General features: G+C 40.0%; 1 protein-coding gene across 4 annotated transcripts in view; it reads left to right on the forward strand.

Moving 5' to 3' along the window:
• Positions 1 to 20,878, forward strand: part of LOC111586083 (putative uncharacterized protein MYH16) — a 139,855-nt gene that overhangs the window by 37,171 nt on the left and 81,806 nt on the right. For 3 of the 4 annotated variants that reach the window (XM_055004769.1, XM_055004770.1, XM_055004768.1), the window contains exon 2: positions 8,439 to 8,666. In XM_055004769.1, coding sequence (XP_054860744.1) covers positions 8,439 to 8,666 — 228 coding nt within the window. Of the gene's footprint in view, positions 1 to 2,458; positions 3,093 to 8,438; positions 8,667 to 20,878 lie in introns of those variants that run through there. The other variant, XM_055004767.1, reaches the window with a different exon arrangement.

Here is a 20,878-nt window from a genome sequence, read left to right on the forward strand (position 1 = left end):
TACAGCTTTTCAGAAGGCCATTAGCATTGCTTATTATTTATGAGCCCCCATGATAGATATCTTTGGTTAAAAACATCCGGCAGAGGAACCCGCAACTTTCTCTTCTTTTCAATGATTCACCCAACTTGCCTCCAGGACATTAGACAGCAGCTGGCAGTTAAATGGCAGGTTTTCTACCTTATAGAGGCAATATTTTGAACATTTAAGACACAACCCGAATATGGGGTGTATTTGGCACAGAGCAGCCAAACATAGTCAAAGATCATCTGTGCAACCAGGGGGTTTCCAGTAATGTTTCATCTAGTATCTGTGTCCTTATGTTACCTTATAACTGTGTGATCAATATCAACTGTAATTTAAATCTCTTAATGAATGAATAAATGAATAAGTCAAAAAAAATAGCACTTTTATTCACAGTGTGCTTTGGTCCCAAGTCTTGAGTATAAGTTGGTATGAAAATCTGATAGTGATTTAATTTAGTTGCAGATGTGGTTCAGTGGCAGCCTCCCGGTCAGATTTGAGTGTTGGTGTTGGACATGAGTGGTATCTGGAGATGCAGCATGGGCGAACACAGTGTATCAGGCCTCTCCGCATCAAGTGGGAGTAACATGAACAGATCTCTCTCTGTGCTGCTTCTCTGCGCTAGAACCCAGACCACATTGTCAAAATAAAACAATCCAAATTCTCAGAAATCCTGTAATTTTTTTTCCTTCTCTTTCTTCCTTTCTTTTTTTGGTTGCTGGATATGGCTCAGTGGTACTGGCAGTGTGCTTATCCTAACTGTGTCTGCTGTTGGGCAGTGTTAGATTGAATGTTATTCCAGTTTTATGTCATTTAGAAAGGTAATATATGGTTGCACTTTCATAGTTTATGGTTTTGGTCAGACTCACTGTAACTGTCAGCTTCTGAACAATGAATGGGCTGGAATTTGTCTTGGGTGTAATTTGTTTACAGCATGGTGTAGTTCTCAGATGCATCCATCAACAAATATGTTTGAATTTTCACATCATTACACTTGTATGTGGGTTGCAATCATTGCCAGAAATGGTCTACAGTTCATTATAAAATGAATGGCTACCACGTGTTCTCAAGTCTGTCCATAGCATGCATACACATGCTCACATATTACAAGTAAATCTTCAAGGTATGTATTTCTAAAGCATGTTCAAGTTCATGTGAGTATTTTTATATTGTGTATACAGGGTGCCCCTAAAGTCTGGACACATAGGAAATCTCATTAACTAGATTTTTTGCCTGCACAGATTAAGTATGACTTTGTCAAAAGAAGAAAGAGTTGAACTGGTACTTCTCAGTGGACATGAAGGATGGATATATCAAAAGATAGCAGATGAATCTTTTGACAAAGCCCTATTAAATCTGTAGGGGCAAAAAGAAATTATAGTTAATGAGATTTTCTATGTGTCCAGACTTTAGGGACACCCTGTATATTGGCTAATTAATGTTTCTAATTCACATTCTTTTGTGACTTAGCAAACATAGCTACGTTATGTTCTACATCAGCAAATACAATTCACACAGTTTCCACAGTAATGATTCACTTCACAGTTTTGTAAAAAGTCTTCAAAAAACAGTAATTGTAAGGTTGGATAGAAATTTTCACTCAAGATCCACTCAGTAGAATTTCCTGGGACTTTCAACCACATCTCCTGGTCTTCATCAGCAAACAGAGTTTGAATCATACATCATGTTCCATCCAACCATAGTGAAAGCCATGAGATGTGGCTAAAAACTCCTAGCAAGAAAACCTTGGATGGAGTTTGCTTTTTTTAAAAATAAGAATTCCCCCACATGTTTAAAAAAAAAAAATGAGTTGGGCATCTGCACTTAAGTGACAACTGAACAAACTGAAGATCATGTGATATGGTCAAAAGCTTCAAAAGAATTTTTGGTTTTGTCAGTTGATTCAGATTTATAAAGTTCTTTTTTTTCTTCTATTTTCCAAACTGCTTGTCCCAATGTCATGAATGAACTTTCACACTGAGGTTATTTCTGCTGAAGCTGTGACTTTTTCAGTAGGATTATGATACCATCTTGTGACCCTGACTGATGGTAACTCTAGATAAGTTAATGCTTAGTCTAGTCTTGTGCGTCTTGGAGGCTTCATGCAAGAAAAACATCCACAGTTGACTGTAAAGCAGAATATGACTTCCATTATGGGGGACCATGTGGGCGTGGACGCACAACGCATTTATGTCAGTTATAACTGGGAGAAGAAAAGGCATTTTGACTCTGGAATACTGCCCTTGTTTTCTTGTCTTTTCTGTGCTGTGGCTTTGATGGTACAGTTGAGGGCTGCGTTTCTGTGGCAGCTCAGCACAATGTCACAGACTTTTCTTCAGACCTGACATCCTACACCTACCACCGTCCCTGTGGACACCTTTGGATCCCCTCTGAAGCTGGGAGAGCCACCTGTTTCTGGAGGAGGAGACTGTAGTGGGAAGAGAAGACAGTAGAGGCAGTTTATGGACCAAGCAGTTGCTACATTCCGACTGGACAACGTACGGAGGAATTTTTGGATTTCAGCAGCTACTCCGTATGCACCCTGAAAAGAAAAACAGATGAGTGGTTGATTGAGATGGAGAGAAATAGCAAAAGAGAGAAGAAAAAAGCAAATAAAAGTCTGATCTTGCAGAAGGAAATAGTGTGAGGAAGGCAAAGAAGGATGAGCAGAGCTGCAAGTGTGTCATGAAAGAGAGGATTTGCTGAGAGAGCAGACTGGAGATCCACCAGAAAGTGAATTACTGCTGTGCTCAGACCCACCGGGAACAACCAGAACAGCTGCATAGCAGTTGAAGAAAGAGAAAAAGACATGATTAAGCCTCTTTGCAGGGGCACGAAAACACTGTAGTTGCTACATTGCTAAACAGGTGAAGTCTGTAAAGCAAAAGAGTGCATAGCCTGTAGGAAGTATCACTGAAATTATGTCTGCGAGGCACCATCAGCATTGCCACTCCCTCTCTGATGAGTCCGAGGAAACCAGTAGGAACCATGGAGATCCTGGACCAGAGCCAGAACCTGAGGAGCTGGATTGGGATAGTTATAGCACCACACTGGAGCACAGATTAGCAGCTGTGGGTAAAACATACACCATGTGTTCTTGAATGTGGAGTTTACACTGTGCTGAGCAAGTTAATGGTAGAACTGAGAAGTCCCTTTTCTCAGCAAGACAGTTGCAGTTGTCATGGTTGGAAAGGGGCAGGTGTTCCTCATATTAACCATGGCTGAGTAACCTGTGGATTCCATCAGGTGCAGATCTATGGCGCTTCATCTGAGATGCACTTTGTTCCATCCTCTGTATGGCTTCATACCTGACCAGGAGTGTTTTAGAAGCGGAGCATTTTGTCTATCTGGTTTTGTTGGCTGGCTGATAGTGGTATTTTTCTGTGATTTTTGTTCATTTACAATGGACGGCAACATGATTAAAGGGTATATTTTTGATGACAGCTATAGTAAAGTCAAGTTATGGGCAGCATGGATTAAAGATGTGTTTTAGTTGTTAAAATTTCATTGATTTAATTAATTATTTAGTTTATATATTTCACATATAAGCCTGTTAAAAGTAATGACATTGATGCAGTGATATACAATCCTGAGCATATGTCTTGAAAATTAACCAGATGCTCTGAACCTCTTGCCTGGCTTGATCTGCTCTGTACACCTTGATGCAAAAATAAACTAGAGACTTACTTTTAGGTAAGCAGAGTGAAGAGTCGCTTCTGAGACAAAATGAGAATATGACAGGACCTTAAACTGAAGCAGCTAAATTGTATGCAGCCATCCCTTATGTTATTATTGACACCTGTGCTTCTCCTGTTGTAGTCTAACTCGGGGGATGTAGGGTGCAGGTATCGCTCACTGCAGTCAGCTTTGTCCTTCCTTTGATTATCTGTGTTTCTGTTTTCTTCACAATGGTTAAGAACAACAGTGCCGTCTTAACTGCAACCTACCATGCTAAAAATTTCAAGTTTTGTCAAAGATTTGGGTGGTGCGGTAAGGCAGCCCTGCTAGTTTTCTGCAGTGGATTATCCATTTTAATAACAGTCCTAATTGCCCTTCCACCACAAATATTCCACCCATCACTATTTTGAGTGAACACCTAAGCCGCATCCTTTGCTCAGCACCGCCCACGATGACTGTGATTGTATTTTTTTCTGTAGCAGAATGATAGTTTAATACACCCAGAACAGGAGTGGTCTCACACTGTACTACAGCATTCTGTAGTACAGTGTGAGACCACTCCTGTTCTGACATGACAAAATGCCATGTGCCAAATAGCGTGAATATAATCTAATTGGAAATTTTGAGTCAAAATATAAATGTCAAAGACACCTTTTTAAACTACATAATGGCAGTAAAATATATTATTTTAAAGTCTGCATGTTGTAAATGAACAAAGTTAGCTGTGCTGTTGGGTATTGCGAATATGTAAATCTGTAGCATATGTTAAGCTAACTATCCCAGTGTATGTGTGAAATCCAAAGAATTAGCAGGACCAAACTAACCTACCTGTTAAAGGTGGTTTTAGTGTTTGCCAGCTTGTTAATTTTAACTGTTTCTTGCATTTACCTGCGTTTATATAGTCTGTGCACAGAGTTTCAATGGAAAATACATTGGCTATACCATCAGTTTATTCTGTTTGTACTGCCATGGGAAATGAGTTTATTGCTAACCCAAGAAAAGAAAATGCGCAAATCATATTTGTTTAATAAATCTGCGTCCATCAATTTTATTTTCATCGACTGCAATGGTTCCCAAGCAAGTACATTTGTACTTCCAAGTGGGTGTGTAGAAAGACTGGCTCTTCAAATTAATGAAAACAGCATAGGTTAGCTGAAAGTAATGAATAATTTGTTGAAATAATGGCAAAAGGTCATACAGACTTGGCTAAATGTAACTTACAATTACACTGTTAGCTAAAAGTAGCATGATGATGAAAACTTTAAATAGTTGATGCTAGCTAATAGCAGTAGGTGAATTGTTTAAATAGGTTTCTTAAACAAATAGATTAATTATTTAAGTACATAGCTAAATGTCAGAAATCACTGAAATAGTTTGCCTAAGTAAGTAAATGTTTAAATTGTTTATTGTAGTTAAAAGTAATGATTTAGCTATGTAAATAGTTGTCTAAAGGCAAAGGATGAACAATTGAAATAGATAGCTAACAGCAGTAAGCAGTAAGCTAAAAGTATGTAGATAAGTGTAACAAGAGTGCCATATGGTATTAGCTAAATATTAGATACATTGTTGATATAGATATCTGGATTAATTATTATTCATACTAAAATTAATTGATGAAGGACTGCAGAGACTGCAGGCAATAAATAACAAAGTTGTATTTGCTAATAATATATACAGATTATGGACATTGGTAATCGACAACTGGTTAATTTGCAAACCAGAAAAGCACTCAGAGAGCACAGTTCTCCACCAAGGCTACTCAGTTGTTGTATGACTTCCAATGAATAAGTCCCGATAATTCCGCAGCAGTCGATTTGTGATCGTCAGCAGGCAGCTAACGTAGTGTTCATTTGTTGTCATTGTTACAGTAACACCGTGTCACCATCTCACAATGATGCAGAAATCTTTAACAAATCCGTGGATCCAGACTATAAGCCGCATCACTGCCAAAATATAATCAAGTGGTCCTTGTGTCATTTCTGACCTTCCTTGAAAATTTCATCCAAATTCGGTAGTCCGTTTTTGAGCAATGTTGCGCTAGACAGATTAACAGACTAACAGATGGACAAATGTACGCCGACCATCACATAACTCTACCGTGTTTCTTGGTGGAGTAAATATATAGAATTACATGACTGAAATGTCCAAATTATGTCTCCAAATGGGGATGTGATGCACATTTTACCAAAGTACCATAAACACTGACTGTTCAACCTTAGAAAAACAATGGCTTTTGTAAAATTAAGAAATACCAACTGAGTAAAAAATCTAAACAAGTTCAAAAATATCACTGACCCTCTTATAATAATAATAAATGAATGAACTTTATTCAGTTATTTTTATGCAGTTTTATTCTTAATTCAAAGTTTGTGCCTTTAGAGCACCTATACCTGAGAAGTGTTTCTGCAGTGCCTGTATGTTTGTACTGGGTCTAGTGTTTAATCCATGTGCATGAGCATATGTGCAGACGTGCGTTTGTGTGTCCATGTCGTTTGTGTGTTGAATAGAAAACAAGAAAGCAAATGATGTGAGGAGGTTTGAAAAAGGCAGGGAAAGAACTCCAACCAAGTGCTTTTATGGAAATGAATGCAGATGGAAATGTGGTTGCTGATCATTTGACAAATGCCAAGATATTTGGGTATGGTATTAGCTCGTTCCAAATGCCATGGCCATTAGAGATGGGATTTATGGCTCTTTGAAGGGAGCCGGATCTTGAGGAGCCGTTCCTTTCAAAGAGCCGTTCGAAAGACTGGCTCGTTCTTATCTTCATTTATTTTAGAAATCAACCAGGGGTAACTCGTTTTTATCCAGGAAACAATCACTGGTAGCAGTTACAAGATACAATATGGATCTCAATATTTCAAACTTACACATCCCACCAATATATACTCTATTGGTGGGAATTATTCTAAAATACTGATTAGAATTTCATTTGGCCTATATCCCCATGCTTTGACGGTGAGATCACTGTTTTGAATTTTCAGTCACCTAAAAAATTTTGTGGCACAATAAAACTACGCAGACTACCGGATAACTTCCATGCAAAACAGCTTTACTGTAAAATGTTCCACACAAGAACATTTTAACAATACAGAAAAAGATATATTTTTTTCTTTTTTTTCCATCACTAATATCTCCTTCTCCCTGATAAAGCGGTAAATGTGGCTCCGCTCCAGTCTCCAGTCATTCGGACTCGGGCGGTGCTCACACTCCTCCTCTAAATTAGCTGCATATAGAGCTGCGTTCATGTGAATGGAGCTGCTGTGGACAACTCAAATTCGGAAATGTCATGAGTCGTTCACATGAAGGCAGCATGGACAACTCAGACTCATTGAGGTGAAACGTAAAGAAAGTGTTGGCAATTTCCACATGCGAACGACTCGCAGCTGTGAACCGGTTCTCATCGTTCACTTAAAAGAGCCGTTCAAACAACTGACTCGTTCACCAATGTCACATCTCTAATGTGGTGGGCCCAGTGGGGTCAGAGGCTGCTGTAGATGCAGATGTGGAGGCAGAGGAGGCAATGGACACATCAGTGTCACTGCTGTTGTCTGAGTCTGGCTCTGCTCTCAAACCAGTGACCTGCACTGTTGGGTGTTGAGTCTTCAAATGCCTGTGTAAATTATTTGTTGACCCAGACTTGAATGAAATGACTTTCTGACAAATGCTGCATTTAGCCTTACTGTTTTCTTCACGAGAAAAGTGCCCCCAAATGCTGCTCCTTCTCCTCTGACTCATTTTCAGACGTGTGTGTGTCTTCTTCGTTCGAACAACCGGCTACTACGTTGGCACTGAGACAGAGAGGCACTCGTGCACGTGTGTTTGTTTTTTTAACCGTGACAGCAGCGTGCACGAGTCATGGCTCTGCTCCTAACCAATGACAGAGGCACGCAGGGTTTTTTTTCCCCACTGCACTGGAGCACTCACGTGAAGAATGCGTGCACAACACTCCTGCGCGTGCGCCCCTCCCCTCAAGTGTTCTGTCTCTAGCGGAGGGGCAGGGAGCATAGACCCTATGCATAGACCGAAGGAGGAGTTAATTTGTGTGCGTCTGCTTTAAACACGCATAGGGAAAAAAGAACGACGGAAAGAACGGCTCTCCCCCAGCCGCGACTCGGCTCCGGTCGTTCATGTTTATGAGCCGTTCAAAAGAATCGGCTCGTTCGCGAACGTCACAACTCTAATGGCCATGAGGACTGGCCCATAACAAAAAGTAACAGTAACCAGGATTGTTGTTCAGATTCAAGGGCTTTTAAAAGCAAACAGTTAAAGAAATGCAATTAATATTTAAGACCTACAAGTTGGCATGCAATGGTCTAAGGACTCCATGCAACATAACATTGTGTAAAAAACAGAAGCAAAACTGGAGACAGAAAATCAATGAAAATATAAATCTAGCACAAAATTAACTCTACACAATCTGTAATATGTACAAATGCACGAAAATCACATTTGAGAAAAAGAATCAAACTGATTTCAATCCACATCTAACCAGTGTTGCCAAGTCTAGTTATTATTTTAATCAGAGTTTAAAAATTTAAGTTATTCAGAGCTTTTATGTTGACTGCATTTACTGTCAATGTACTGCAAACAAAAATAAATGTATATATTTATACTTTTATCAAGAGGCCTCTCATTTACAAAATGTGGCAATTCAGCTGATAGAGCTGATTGTTTGTTTCTATCGTGAGATCTGGCAACACTGCATCTAACTCTCTTTGTGTTTCTTAACCCATCAGGAGCAGGAGAGTGCCCAGGTGTCCGAGCAGCACTGTGCCCAACTGGAGAAGGCCCGGCGGGAGCTCGAGCGGCAGCTGTCAGGCCTCTCAGATCGACTGGAGGAGGAGGAGGTCTGCTCCGCCCAGCTGGCCCTCCACAGGGACAGACTGGAGGCCCAGTGCAGCAGCCTCCGACGAGATCTGGACAAACTTGAGAGCGCCTTGACTGCAGCTGAGAACGAGAAACAGGTAGATCATTGTGGGATCTTCACCACAGAAAAGTTTCCTTGAACCAATGATGATTTTCCTGCATTATGTCAAAAAGTAAATTAAAGGTTTTAAACTAAACTTGCAAGTAGATCTTAATCTTGATATTTTAACCATGAGAGTAGAGGTATCCCAAAACAAACACTATGGCTGTCACTTCCCCAAAAAGTTCTAATGAATTGAAACTAACATTTATGCTGAGAGGGGAAACTATGAGACAGCCTGAAGGATTTTATGAGGCTGAGAAAAGAGAGAGCAGAAACATCTTCAATCAGAAGGTCTCAGAGGGGTTCTCCTTAACTGCTGGGGCTCAACTTTATGAACGACTTTCAGGGATTCTGGGTCGTATTTACCGCGTGATTCTGGTTTTAAATTAATTAGATTTAATTAGCTTGATGTGCATTTTATTTGTTGGTTAATCTGTAATCTACAGTGAAGAACCCAAGGTACTTCCACACATATTTTCTCAGATGCTACAGTGTGTCAACACAGCTTTGCCATCTGGTGTCCTCCCCCATTTTTATTTATTAGCTTACTGACAGGTAGCAGGGGCCAATCTGGCCAAAAGATCTTATGAGGATCTTTTGGGATAGAATCACCACCTGAATCACAATTCAAGATGAAAGGTTAATGCACATACCATTATCTCTGCATGTTGTTTTCATTCTGATTTTATTGGAAAGCTCTGACAAGAAATAAAGGTTTGTAGGATATGTACCATGTCCATTGAGTGTTGCTCTAATTACAGAATTTGTACAATTTGTCTCAAAAGCAGATCATGTGTCAAATTAAGACTGTCCATAATATAAGGTTGTCAATTCATTCATCCCCACCGGCTGGTCGGCTAAGCTATAGGCCAAACTGAAGGTCATTTTTTATAGGGTCCTTTGCTGGATCATAAGTCTGTTGCACTTACAATGTAATTTTTGAATGTGAACATTTCATTAAGGTTCAAAGACCTTTTTTCTCTTTAAGTTAAGCAGTATAAATAAGTAATCCTTGAACTTATTAACCATGTCCAAATGCTTCTATGTACTCCAGATGACACTTTTAAAGTATAACTGTAATGCTTGAAATAGCAATTAAATGCCTCTGTCCTTTAATCTTATAGATCAATGCAAACACCTTATTTAGAATGTGAAAAGTTCAGTTCAAAGTTTTAAATGATTATCTGTTTGGTGTGTTTGGTTCCTGTTCGTATGCTAAGATAAGGTAGCCTGCTCAGAGGCTAACTCATGTCTGTGCACAGATATGTGGGATCAGTTTTCTAATCTAACTCTCCATAATGTAGAATTTTCCCTTTAGGTAGAAGACAATTCGAAAGCCGCTGACTACAAAGCTTAACCTTTTGTATTTTATTTTTATATTAAAAAACTCAGACAACATCCTGCTTCTGCTGCATTAAAAACTCAAAATGAGTGTTGGTTTAACCTTTGAAAACTTTACATGTCATAATGTTGGATATTTGTGGTGTTTGAGTAGCAGTGAGCTGCTGTCCAGCTACTATAGGGAACCCAAAACAGTAAGTTTAATAAGCTGCAGAGGACAGAGGTTTTTCCTTCAATTTTTCCCCTTGAGCTACATATAGGCTGCCACACCTTGTTGATAAAGGTTGCTGATGAAGTATGCAGCTCAAAAAAACATCCACACCTGGTAGTTTTAGTGTAATCCTGCTTACAGACAAACAAACGGAACTGAAAACGTACCTCCACCCTGGCAAGGAATTCTCCAAATCTTGATGCAGACCTGCAGTGACAGGATACAAAGGAGCTGTGTGATTATATGAATAGCCCATGTTAAAAGGTGATAATGACAGTCACGTCAGTATCTGTCTCCATTTGCTGCATTATTTAAAGTTGTTTTTTTTTTCGCTGATCTGAAAATTCTGACTTCAAACTGTCTCAAAAGCCATGATAGGAGCCGAACTGAAGTTTTGTGATACTAAGGATTGTATTTGGTATCTGGACTGTATTGATGTCTTTGCCTCTTTGTTGTGCTCCTTGAGTCGTAGGTGGTACATGTCAAAGTAACATCCAAATGAATGCAGGACCCAAGATTTCCTAGCAGATCCTTGTCTTGTAATGAGATGATCAATGTTAGTAAAATATTTCATCTGTCATTGGTTTTTGTGTTGTGATTTATTGTACACACGTGGACAAAATTGTTGGTACTCCTCGCTTAATAAAAGAAAAACCCACAATGGTCATAGAAATAATTTGAATCTGACAAAGGTAATAACAAATAAAAATTCTATGAAAATTATCCAGTGAAAATCAGACATTGCTTTTGAACCGTGGTTCAACAGATTTATTTTAAAAAATAAACTCATGAAACAGGCCTGGACAAAAATGATGGTACCCCTAGAAAAGACTGAAAATAATGTGACCATAGGGATATGTTCAATCAAAGTGTGTCCTCTAATTAGCATCACAGGTGTCTACAAACTTGTAATCAGTCAGTCAGCCTATTTATAGGGTTACAAGTAGTCACTGTGCTGTTTGGTGACATGGTGTGTATCACACCAAACCAGAGGAAGTGAAGGAGAGAGTTGTCTCAGGAGATTAGAAAGAAAATTATAGACAAGCATGCTAAAGGTAAAGGCTATAAGACCATCTCCAAGCAGCTTGATGTTCCTGTGACTACAGTTGCATATATTATTCAGAAATTTAAGATCTATGGTACTGTAGCCAATCTCCCTGGACATGGCCACAGGAGGAAAATTGATGACAAATGGAAGAGACAGATAATACGAATGGTAAAAGAAGAGCCCAGAAAAACCTCTAAAGACATTAAAGGTGAACTCCAAGGTCAAGGTGCATCAGTGTCAGATCGTCCATTCAGTCTGCTTCTTCACATCCAGATGAGGTTTTCCTTCTGTTGGTTTCACTCAGAAGATCCTCACAGTGAATATGAGACACCTGAGATGAAGACAGACGTTGCAGTATCAGCATCAACAGCAGAGGTTCATTTTAAAGTGACCCTGGAAAGATTTCCTCTGTCATATAGTTTGCCAAGCACTGAAAGACAGAAAGGCCTGCAGTCACTTTAGCTATAGGGAGAGGATACAATTCTTCAGCTTATCTGTGCTGCAATTTAAATGTAATAACTGTAGTTGTAATGATCCCATGTTGACTAATCAAAACTTTAAACTCTATCCACAATGAAAACAGGAGTCGTCGTTGTAGAGACAGGCTTTACTGGACTCTTTCATCGTGACAGAGTGAAAAGTGTAAAAATACAAAAAATAAAACAAAATCAAAGATTTATTGCCTGTGTCTTTTTAGCTTGACAATGCACTATATCAATGCAGCTTCACATTCGTTTTTAGCATTAGCATTTTACCTCGTTTTTAGCCTAAATTATTAAACACATGAAATATACATTGATATCTTAAGATATGCCTCTCTAGTGCACATTTTTAGTACTCACGACATTGCTATGTAGTCCTCAACAACAGATGCGAACATATTGTTCAGCTGCAGTTGCATGGCTTCTCTCTGACTCCATGTGCCAACTAACAGGAAGTGATGTCACATTCTTTGACTCTATCTTTACTGACAACAGGAACTAAACGAAAACTACTCAAATGAACTAGCAAATATTTTTTTACATTCTACTATTATTTTTAAACATCACACTCCCCGCCTAACCTTGGAAAGGTCACTCCTTAACTTAAAACATACTTAAGTAGTAACCAGCAAAACAACTTCAGTAATTGGCCTACAAAATGTCTTTGCAGTTCCTTGATCAACTGTTTTAACCTCAACGTGTCGAACATGACTGTCTCTCCCAGGAAATGTTGCGTTAGTCAGTCCCATTGGCCAATGGTTACGCTCTGCTTGCTTGTCCTTGAGCAAGACTACATCTCCAACTTGTAAGTCCTTACGATGAGCAGTCCACTTTTGTCTGCGCTGCAAGTGTGGCAGGTATTCCTTGTGCCATCATGTCCAGAACCTATTTGCGAGTACTTGAACTTGCTTCCACTGTTTAGTGTACATCTTGTTCTCTGAGAAGTTTCCTGGAGGAGGTGGGACAACAGACTTTTGAGTGAGTATCATCGATGGAGAAAGAACTTGAGGATTGTCCGGGTTGGTGGAAACAGGAATTAGTGGTCGTGCATTCATAACCGTGGCAACTTCTGCCATCAGCGTAGTGAGAACTTCATGGGTAAGGTTCACATTGAGTTGAAGGAACATAGAATCCAAGATCCTTCTGGCAACCCCTATCATTCTCTCCCAACTGCCTCCCATGTGTGAACCATGAGGAGGGTTGAACTCCAAAACACATCCATTTTTGTTGAGGTATTTTTGAATTTTTGGGTACAGTGAGGTTTTGTCTTTGTCCATTTTCAGTTCTTTGCTGGCAGCAATGAAATTCGTGCCACAGTCGGACCTCAACTGCTTGGCAGGTCCTCTGATGGCGAAAAAGCGCATAAGTGCATTCATGCAGCTTGAAACGTCCATTGATTCTACCTCTGAGCTACATACCTCAATGTGTACTGCTCTTGACCTTAAACAACTGAACATGATTGCCCACCTTTTGTTCTCTGCATGTCCTCCACGTGTTTTCCTAGCAGTGACCATCCAAGGACCAAAAACATCTAGTCCAACATATGTGAATGGAGGACATACTTGGAGACGCTCAGGGGGAAGGTCTACCATGTGTTGTTCCTGAACTTTACCTCTGAGCTTCCTGCATGTTACACAGTTGTGAATGATGGTGTTAATGAGCCTTTTGCCACCCAGAATCCAGTACCCTGCTGCACGTAGGGCCCCCTCTGTGAAGTGACGTCCCTGATGTTTCACTTGAGCATGGTGGTGGCGTGTCAACAGAAGAGCTACATGGCAGTTTTTGGGCAAAATCACTGGATGTCTTTCAGCTGTGTCCAGGTTTGAGTTTTTAAGCCGACCTCCAATGCAGATCAAACCCTCCATGATGATAGGATCGAACTTTTCTAGACAACTGTCTTTTGGAATGGGCTTCGCAGCGTGTAAAGCCAACTGTTCTTTTCGAAAGGCAGCTCTTTGAGCAGCTTGAAGAATAATGCTCATTCCCGTTTTGAGTTCTTCGGGTGAAGGTGGTTGCTTACACCAATGCCATCCTTTGCAATGATGAGCTTTTTTTGACCGTTTGAGTGATTTGGCGATATGAATCAAGCAAGTCATGGTTCGAACGAGTGACTGGAGAGTTGAGAAATGTTGAAAGCGGCCTGAATTGAGAGTGTTTTCTGTGATGGTACTGAGAGTTTTGATTTCTGGCCTTATTTTGATGTCCTTTTCTGGTTTTATTAGTTCAAATGTTTCCAAAGTCTGTTTGTTCTTGTCTGTCATTTTTCTCAGGAAGGCGGGTCCAGAGAACCAGTTTGTTTTATCCAGATGTGACGCAGGCAGAAATCGTGAAATATGATCTGCTGGATTTTCTTCAGAAGGAACATAGTGCCATTGCTCAGGCTTAGTAGAATGTCGTATGCGCCGAATCTGGTTGTGCACAAACACATAGAACCTTTTAGTCGTGTTATGGATGTACCCGAGAACGACTTTGCTGTCGCTGTAGAACTTGACTTCATCAAACTTGACATCCAACTCCTCTTGAATGAGATCTGCCAATTCAACGGCTAAGACAGCTCCACAAACTTCTAAACGTGGAATGGTAGGATCAGATCTGGGAGCTAACCTTCCTTTAGCCATGACAAATCCAATCTCCATGTGTCCATTGTTTTGAAAGGTCTTTAGATATGCAACGGCTCTGATGGCCTTTACCAAGGCATCTGAGAACACAATGAGTTCTGTGTGTTCAACGTTGCAAAGTGATATGTCCATGTAAGTTCGAGGTACGTGCAACTGCTTAAGATCTAGCAGCAAATTACGCCAGGAATCCCACTTCTCATGCTTTTCTTCTGAGAGAGGAGTGTCCCAATCAGAAAGATCAGCAGTTAGTTCTCTTAGAAGTGCTCTACCGCACACAGTGACAGGGGCCAGCAGACCTAAAGGGTCAAAGATGCTCTTTACCATAGATAATACACCTCGACGAGTGAATGGCTTTGGGTCTGTTGATACAGAAAATGTAAAAGTCTCTGTCGATGTCTCCCATAAAAGGCCAAGACTGCGCTGAATGGCCTGAGTTTCTCCACTGAGGTCTAGGTCTTTGACTGGAGCTGCACAGTCTTCCTGAGACAAGGTGTTCAGAACATCTGGACTATTTGAGATGAACTTGTGGAGACGTATGTTTGATTCTGCAAGAGAGGCCTGTGTTTTTTTTTTTAATTGTCTTTTTATTTGTCTTTTTGAACATTTTTGAAATAGAAACATTAAAATAATAATACAATAATATTAACATAATAATAACATAACAAAACACAATACAACAATGCAGCCCATACAACCAAAGGAGCAAATTAAATCATGTCATGATATGGTCATGAAATCAAATATGATTTTTGCTTTATAAAATCAAAGCCTGTTCCATCATATTTTAGTCAGAGGTCCAAAAATGGCTCCCATATCTTCATGAAGACATCTCTTTTGTTTTTCAAAATGTATGTCCGTTGTTCCAATCTTAGAGTTTCATTCAAGATTTGTTTAAACAAGTTTAACGTCGGGGGTCTTTGGCGGTTCCAGTTGAGTAGGATACACTTCTTCGCTATGTAGGATATTATGGTAATCCTCTTCTTACGTGTGGGGTTGAGTGACTTGTCCAGTTCTGTGCCGAAGAGGTAGAGTATCGGTGTACAGTCCAGTTGAGTTTCTATAACATTATAAGTCAGATTGTGTACATCTTTCCAGAAATGTTTTAGTTTTCTACATTCCCAAAAAATGTTCATTATTGTCCCCACACATATTTCACAACGATGACATCTGGGAGATGAGTTAGGAAACATCTTACTTAAGCGAAGTGGAGTAAAGTACATACTGTGAATAAACTTGCAGTTTTGTTCAATTATTTTGTTACAGGACAGTGTGGACAAAACATTCTGACACATAGTATCCCACTGGTTCTCATTAAGATCACTAGCCAAATCTTGTTGCCATATATTCTTCAGTGGACTTAGGGAGCAACTATGCTGATCTAAGAGCTCTCTGTAAATTACAGAAATTTTCCTTTTGAGTGATGTGGAACTAATCAAAACCTCCTCAAGACCTGTCAACCCCAAAGATAGTCGTCCCTCCCTTTTCACTATTGATTAGATGGCGTATTTGTAAGTATTTGTAAAAGTCCTGTTTTGGAATATCGAATTCTGACCTTAAGTCTGTAAAGGACTTGAGAATGTCTCCAGTGAACAAGTTTTGGAACTGAAGGATGCCATGCTCTTTCCACTTTGTAAGGAGGGATTTTCCAATTGATGGTGGCAGGTCTGGATTGGAGGATAAAGGTGCAAGCCTTGAAATTTCATCAGAGATACCACAAAACTTCTTTACGTCTTGCCAAGCTTGGATAGTGTTGTAGGTTACATAGGTCTTTGCTACTAGCACCTTTGCGTTGTTAATAAAAGGTAGTGTTGTTATAGAGGCAGGGAGACAAAGTTCATCTTCTATGTCTATCCAATGGGCACTGCTATGTTTATGTATCCAGCTAATTAGAACTTTTGTTTGGGCAGCCCAGTAGTACATCTGTAAATCAGGTAGTTCCAACCCCCCTTTTTCTCTAGGCTTAGTCAAGGTTTTCAAGGCTATTCTCTGTGAGGAGTTCTTCCAGATAAAAGAGGTCAAAATTGTATTTATGGATTTAAAAAATGTTTTATCTAAGTAGCAGGGTAAAGATTGGAACAAATAATTGAAGCGTGGCAAAACCTTCATTTTGATTACATTAATGCGTCCTAAAAAAGAGATGGGGAGTGTTTTCCAATATTCTAACTCTTTAATTTTTTTGACTAATGGGATGTAATTTATGTCATATAAATCTTTAAGTTTTGAAGTCACGTTCACCCCTAAATATCTAAAACCATTGTGGGCCCAGGTAAAAGGCGAGATAGTTTTGAGTTTACTTGAAATTGGCGAATTCAATAGTAAGGCATTGGATTTTGTTAGGTTAATTTTATAACCCGATATTAATCCAAATTTAGTGCTAAGATCTAACAACACTGAGATTGATCTCTCAGGGTTTGTCAAGTATAAAATTATATCGTCAGAATATAACGAGATTTTATTTTTAATTTTCCCAATGTCAATACCAGTGATCTCATCATTGGCACGTATAGCTTCTGCAAATGGTTCGATTGCCAAATTAAATAGGAATGGGGACAGTGGACAGCCCTGCCGACAGCCCCTGGACAGACTAATTTTATCAGTAAGTGCACCATTTATACATATTTGAGCATATGGATTGCTATACATAGCTTTGATCCAGCCAATGCTTTTTTCACCAAAATTGAATTTTTCCAAAACAGCTAACAAGTGCGGCCATTCAACCCTGTCAAATGCTTTTTCTGCGTCAAGTGATAATAATAGAGTTGTTCTATTGTAGAGCGTCGAATGATCAATTATATTCAGTAGCCGCCGGATATTGTCAGTCGCATAACGTGCCTTTACAAAACCAGACTGGTCAGGGTTTATGATCTGTGGCAAAAGGTTCTCTATTCTGCGTAGCGATTAACTTTGATATTATTTTAAAGTCCACTGGAAGTAGTGAAATTGGGCGAAATGAGGAACATTCAGCAGCATCTTTATCCTTCTTAGGTAATAATGTTATTATTGCTGCTTTCATGGACTCAGGAAGAATTCCATTTTCAGAAAAATCTGTAAACTTGGCATAAAAAGGGGCTGGATTTGTGGCCAGAAGGTCTTATAGAATTCAATATGGTAACCATCTAGGCCTGGAGTTTTCCCAGAGGGCATCGATTTGATTGCTTGCAATACCTCATCTGGGGTGAATGGAGCACTTAGTTGTTTTTTCTCATCCTCTGATATAGAGGGAAGAGATATCCCATCCAAGAATGTTTTGATGTCTGATTCTGATGGGTTTTCTGATGTGTAAAGTTGTATGTAAATTTGTGGAATGAGGATTTTATTGAGTGACTGTCATATTTCAATTGGCCTGTCGTAGTTCGTATACTCTTAATTGTGTTGTCTGCACGTTGTTTTTTAAGCTGATAGGCTAGAAGCCTAGTGGGTTTATTGCCGTATTCATGGTATTGTTGTCTTGTAAAGAACATAAGTTTTTTAATATGTTCTGTTTGAGTGAGATTGAGCTTATTCCTGACTTCATTTAATTTCTTCAGGTTTTCTTCCATCGGAGATCATTTATGAGATTGTTCTAAATTGATTAACTCTGTCTTAAGCTGCTCTGATTGTCTAGTAAAAGATTTTTTTTTGCAGACGTATAGGCGATCAGCTGGTCCCTAATTACTGCTTTAGCGGCATCCCACAGCGTGGCTGGAGTTACATCGGAGACTGCATTATCTTGTTTATACTGTTCCAGCCATAAACGAATATTGTAACAAGCCTCAGACTCAGTAAGAATTGAGGAGTTAAATCTCCAGTATTTAGTTTGGTGAGTCTGTGGTGGGAGGGAAAGCTGAAGATGGACTGGTGAATGATCAGATATAGGGATGGGCCCTATATTACATGAAATTACAGTAGAGAGATATTCCTGAGGTAAGAAAAATAAATCTATTCGGGAATATGACTTGTGTCTGGTTGAGAAGAAAGTGTAATCCCTCAATGTTGGGTTAAGTTCTCTCCAGACATCGACAAGGCCTATATCTCTAGTGGTCAGCTTCAGGGTCTTTGATGCATTTGACTTACATAATGTAGGTGAAGATTTATCCAAATTACTATCCAGACAACAGTTGAAATCTCCAGCAACTATCCCAAAGTCTGTGTGGTGTTGACTAAATAAGGTAATCATGTCAGTCATAAATTTGGGGGAATCTTTATTTGGTGCATAAATATTAAGCAGCTTTAATTCTTGGCCATATAACATTCCTCGGATAAGCACGTGCCTGCCCCCAAAGTCAGAATGTTGTTCTTTGAATAAGAAGGGCAAGTTTTTATGGATAAGTATTGCCGTTCCTCTTTTATTACTGGTAAAACTAGAGAAATAAACCTGGCCGACCCAATCCCTCTTAAGTTTTTGTGCTCCTCGTTAGACAAATGAGTTTCCTGTAAAAATACCAGGTCTGCTTTTTCCTTTTTTAGAAATGTAAGAACTCTTTTCCGTTTAATTGGGTGACCGAGGCCTCTGACATTAAATGTTACTACGTTAAGTGTGTTAGGCACACGAAAGTTTTTGTGTAGTATTGATAGTGTTTGACCACACTGACATGAGAACAAACGCAGAAAAAAAACATGTTGTATAAGCAAAACAACAAACAATAGAAGCAAACCAGCTAAGAAAGGAAGGAAAACACATAGGTAGAGTGTAGGGGCCCCACTCTACCCCCCCCCCCACCCCGCCTCCCCAAAACCCTAGCCTAGTCCCCAAATGACCAGACAATCCCACCTGAACAGGTATCACCCCGAACATATCTGACAAACAGCATCAATCCCTCACAACCCACAACTTGCTTGAAAATAGCTGTCTCTATGCAGAATGTGCTAAGAAAAATATATAACTGCAAGTGTTGCTCAGTATTTAAGTTATACTAAACATAAAGGCTAGTTCAGGTAAAAAGTCTTAACACAAAGTGTCCATCTATCAACATGGTAGAAACATAGCTTAAATAAAGTGACATGTACCAGCATTGCACTTATATAAACTTGAGAAAAAGTCTGCACAGAGACTAATATGCTCACCCTTCTGCATGTTGTATGAAACATAGTTCAAACCTGACCATGTGTGGTTTATTTAGCCGTGATATTACGGTGGAATTTCTCTGCCTCCTGTGGGGAAGAAAACAGGTGAACCTTTCCATTATGCAGCACCCTGAGCTTTCACGGCTGGAGGTGAAATCCCCGGAAGGCCCCCATGTCAACAAACAGCTTTTTAACAACGTTGAACTGTCGTCTTTGTCAGATGGTTTCTGCTGAAAAATCCTGGGCAAAGATGAGTTTGGACCCGTCATGTGTGATGTTCCATTGTCTAGTGGCTTGTACAACGAACTCTCTATCCTGGAACTTGTGGAAGCGGATGAGGACAGCTCTGCTATGGTTCGGGTTGGACGGGGCCAGCGTGCGATGGGCTCTTTCCAAAGTCAACATTCGATCGTCTCCGGTGCCCAACCACTGGGGAAGCATGTCATGTACAAAGTCCAAGAGAACACGGTTATCCTCAGCTCCTTCTTTAAGACCGAACAGCTGAATATTCTTTCTTCTGCCGCGGTTCTCCAGGTCCTCTGTCTTTTCTTCCGGGTGTGCAAGTCTCTTTGCCGCTGTCGCTAGTGCCGTCTCGGTATTTTTCAACATATCCTCTGCAGCAGGTTTCGTCGATACGTTTTTCATTAGCTGTTACCTCCCGTTTGATTTCACCCATACTGCTCTCCAGCATAGAGATTGAGTTTGTCAGCTCACCCAGTCTGTTGGTTATTCCGTCCAACTTCGTGCCAAAATCGGAGCGGAGTGCTTTTAGCTCCATCGGTCATATTGGCCATGCTGCAAGCACCAGGGTCCTCGGGCGAAAGTGATATATTAGCGCTTCGTAGGCCTGGTTTGCAAGCTTTTGTGAAAATGTCGCACTCCTTTGCTGCTGAGGGTTTTGACATAGTCCGTTCCCGTCACTTGGCCAGGTTTAGAGGAAGTTAGGGTAATTTTATGTGCAGAGTTGTGAGGAGTCCATACGTTAAGCTGCCATCTTGCTTGGGCTCCCTAGCGCCCCCCGGCCTGTGTTCTTTTGAGAAGGTCTACTGCTTGGTGGTCGGATGGTACAGAGATGAGTCCATCATCCACATAAAAATGTCTTTCGACAAACTGAACTGTATCATCACTGTACTTTGGAGATCCTTCTCTGATCGCTCTCCTCAGCCCGTAGATGGCAACAGCAGGTGAGGGACTATTGCCAAAAACATGAACTTTCATGCGATAGTCTACGACGTTGTTGATGTCATTTCCCTCATACCACAGAAATCTGAGGAAGTTTCTATGGTTCTCAGCCACCTCAAAACAGTAGAACATTTGCTGGATGTCTGCTAATACTGCAACTTTCTCCTTGCGAAAGCAGAGCAAAACACCAACCAAAGTGTTGTTTAAGTCCGGTCCGGTTAGTAGTACCTTATTTAGGCAGAATCCTTGGTACTGCGAGCATGAATCAAACACCACTCTAAT

Source organism: Amphiprion ocellaris, chromosome 18, assembly GCF_022539595.1.
Source record: "Amphiprion ocellaris isolate individual 3 ecotype Okinawa chromosome 18, ASM2253959v1, whole genome shotgun sequence".
In the NCBI taxonomy this organism is placed as follows: Eukaryota; Metazoa; Chordata; class Actinopteri; family Pomacentridae; genus Amphiprion; species Amphiprion ocellaris.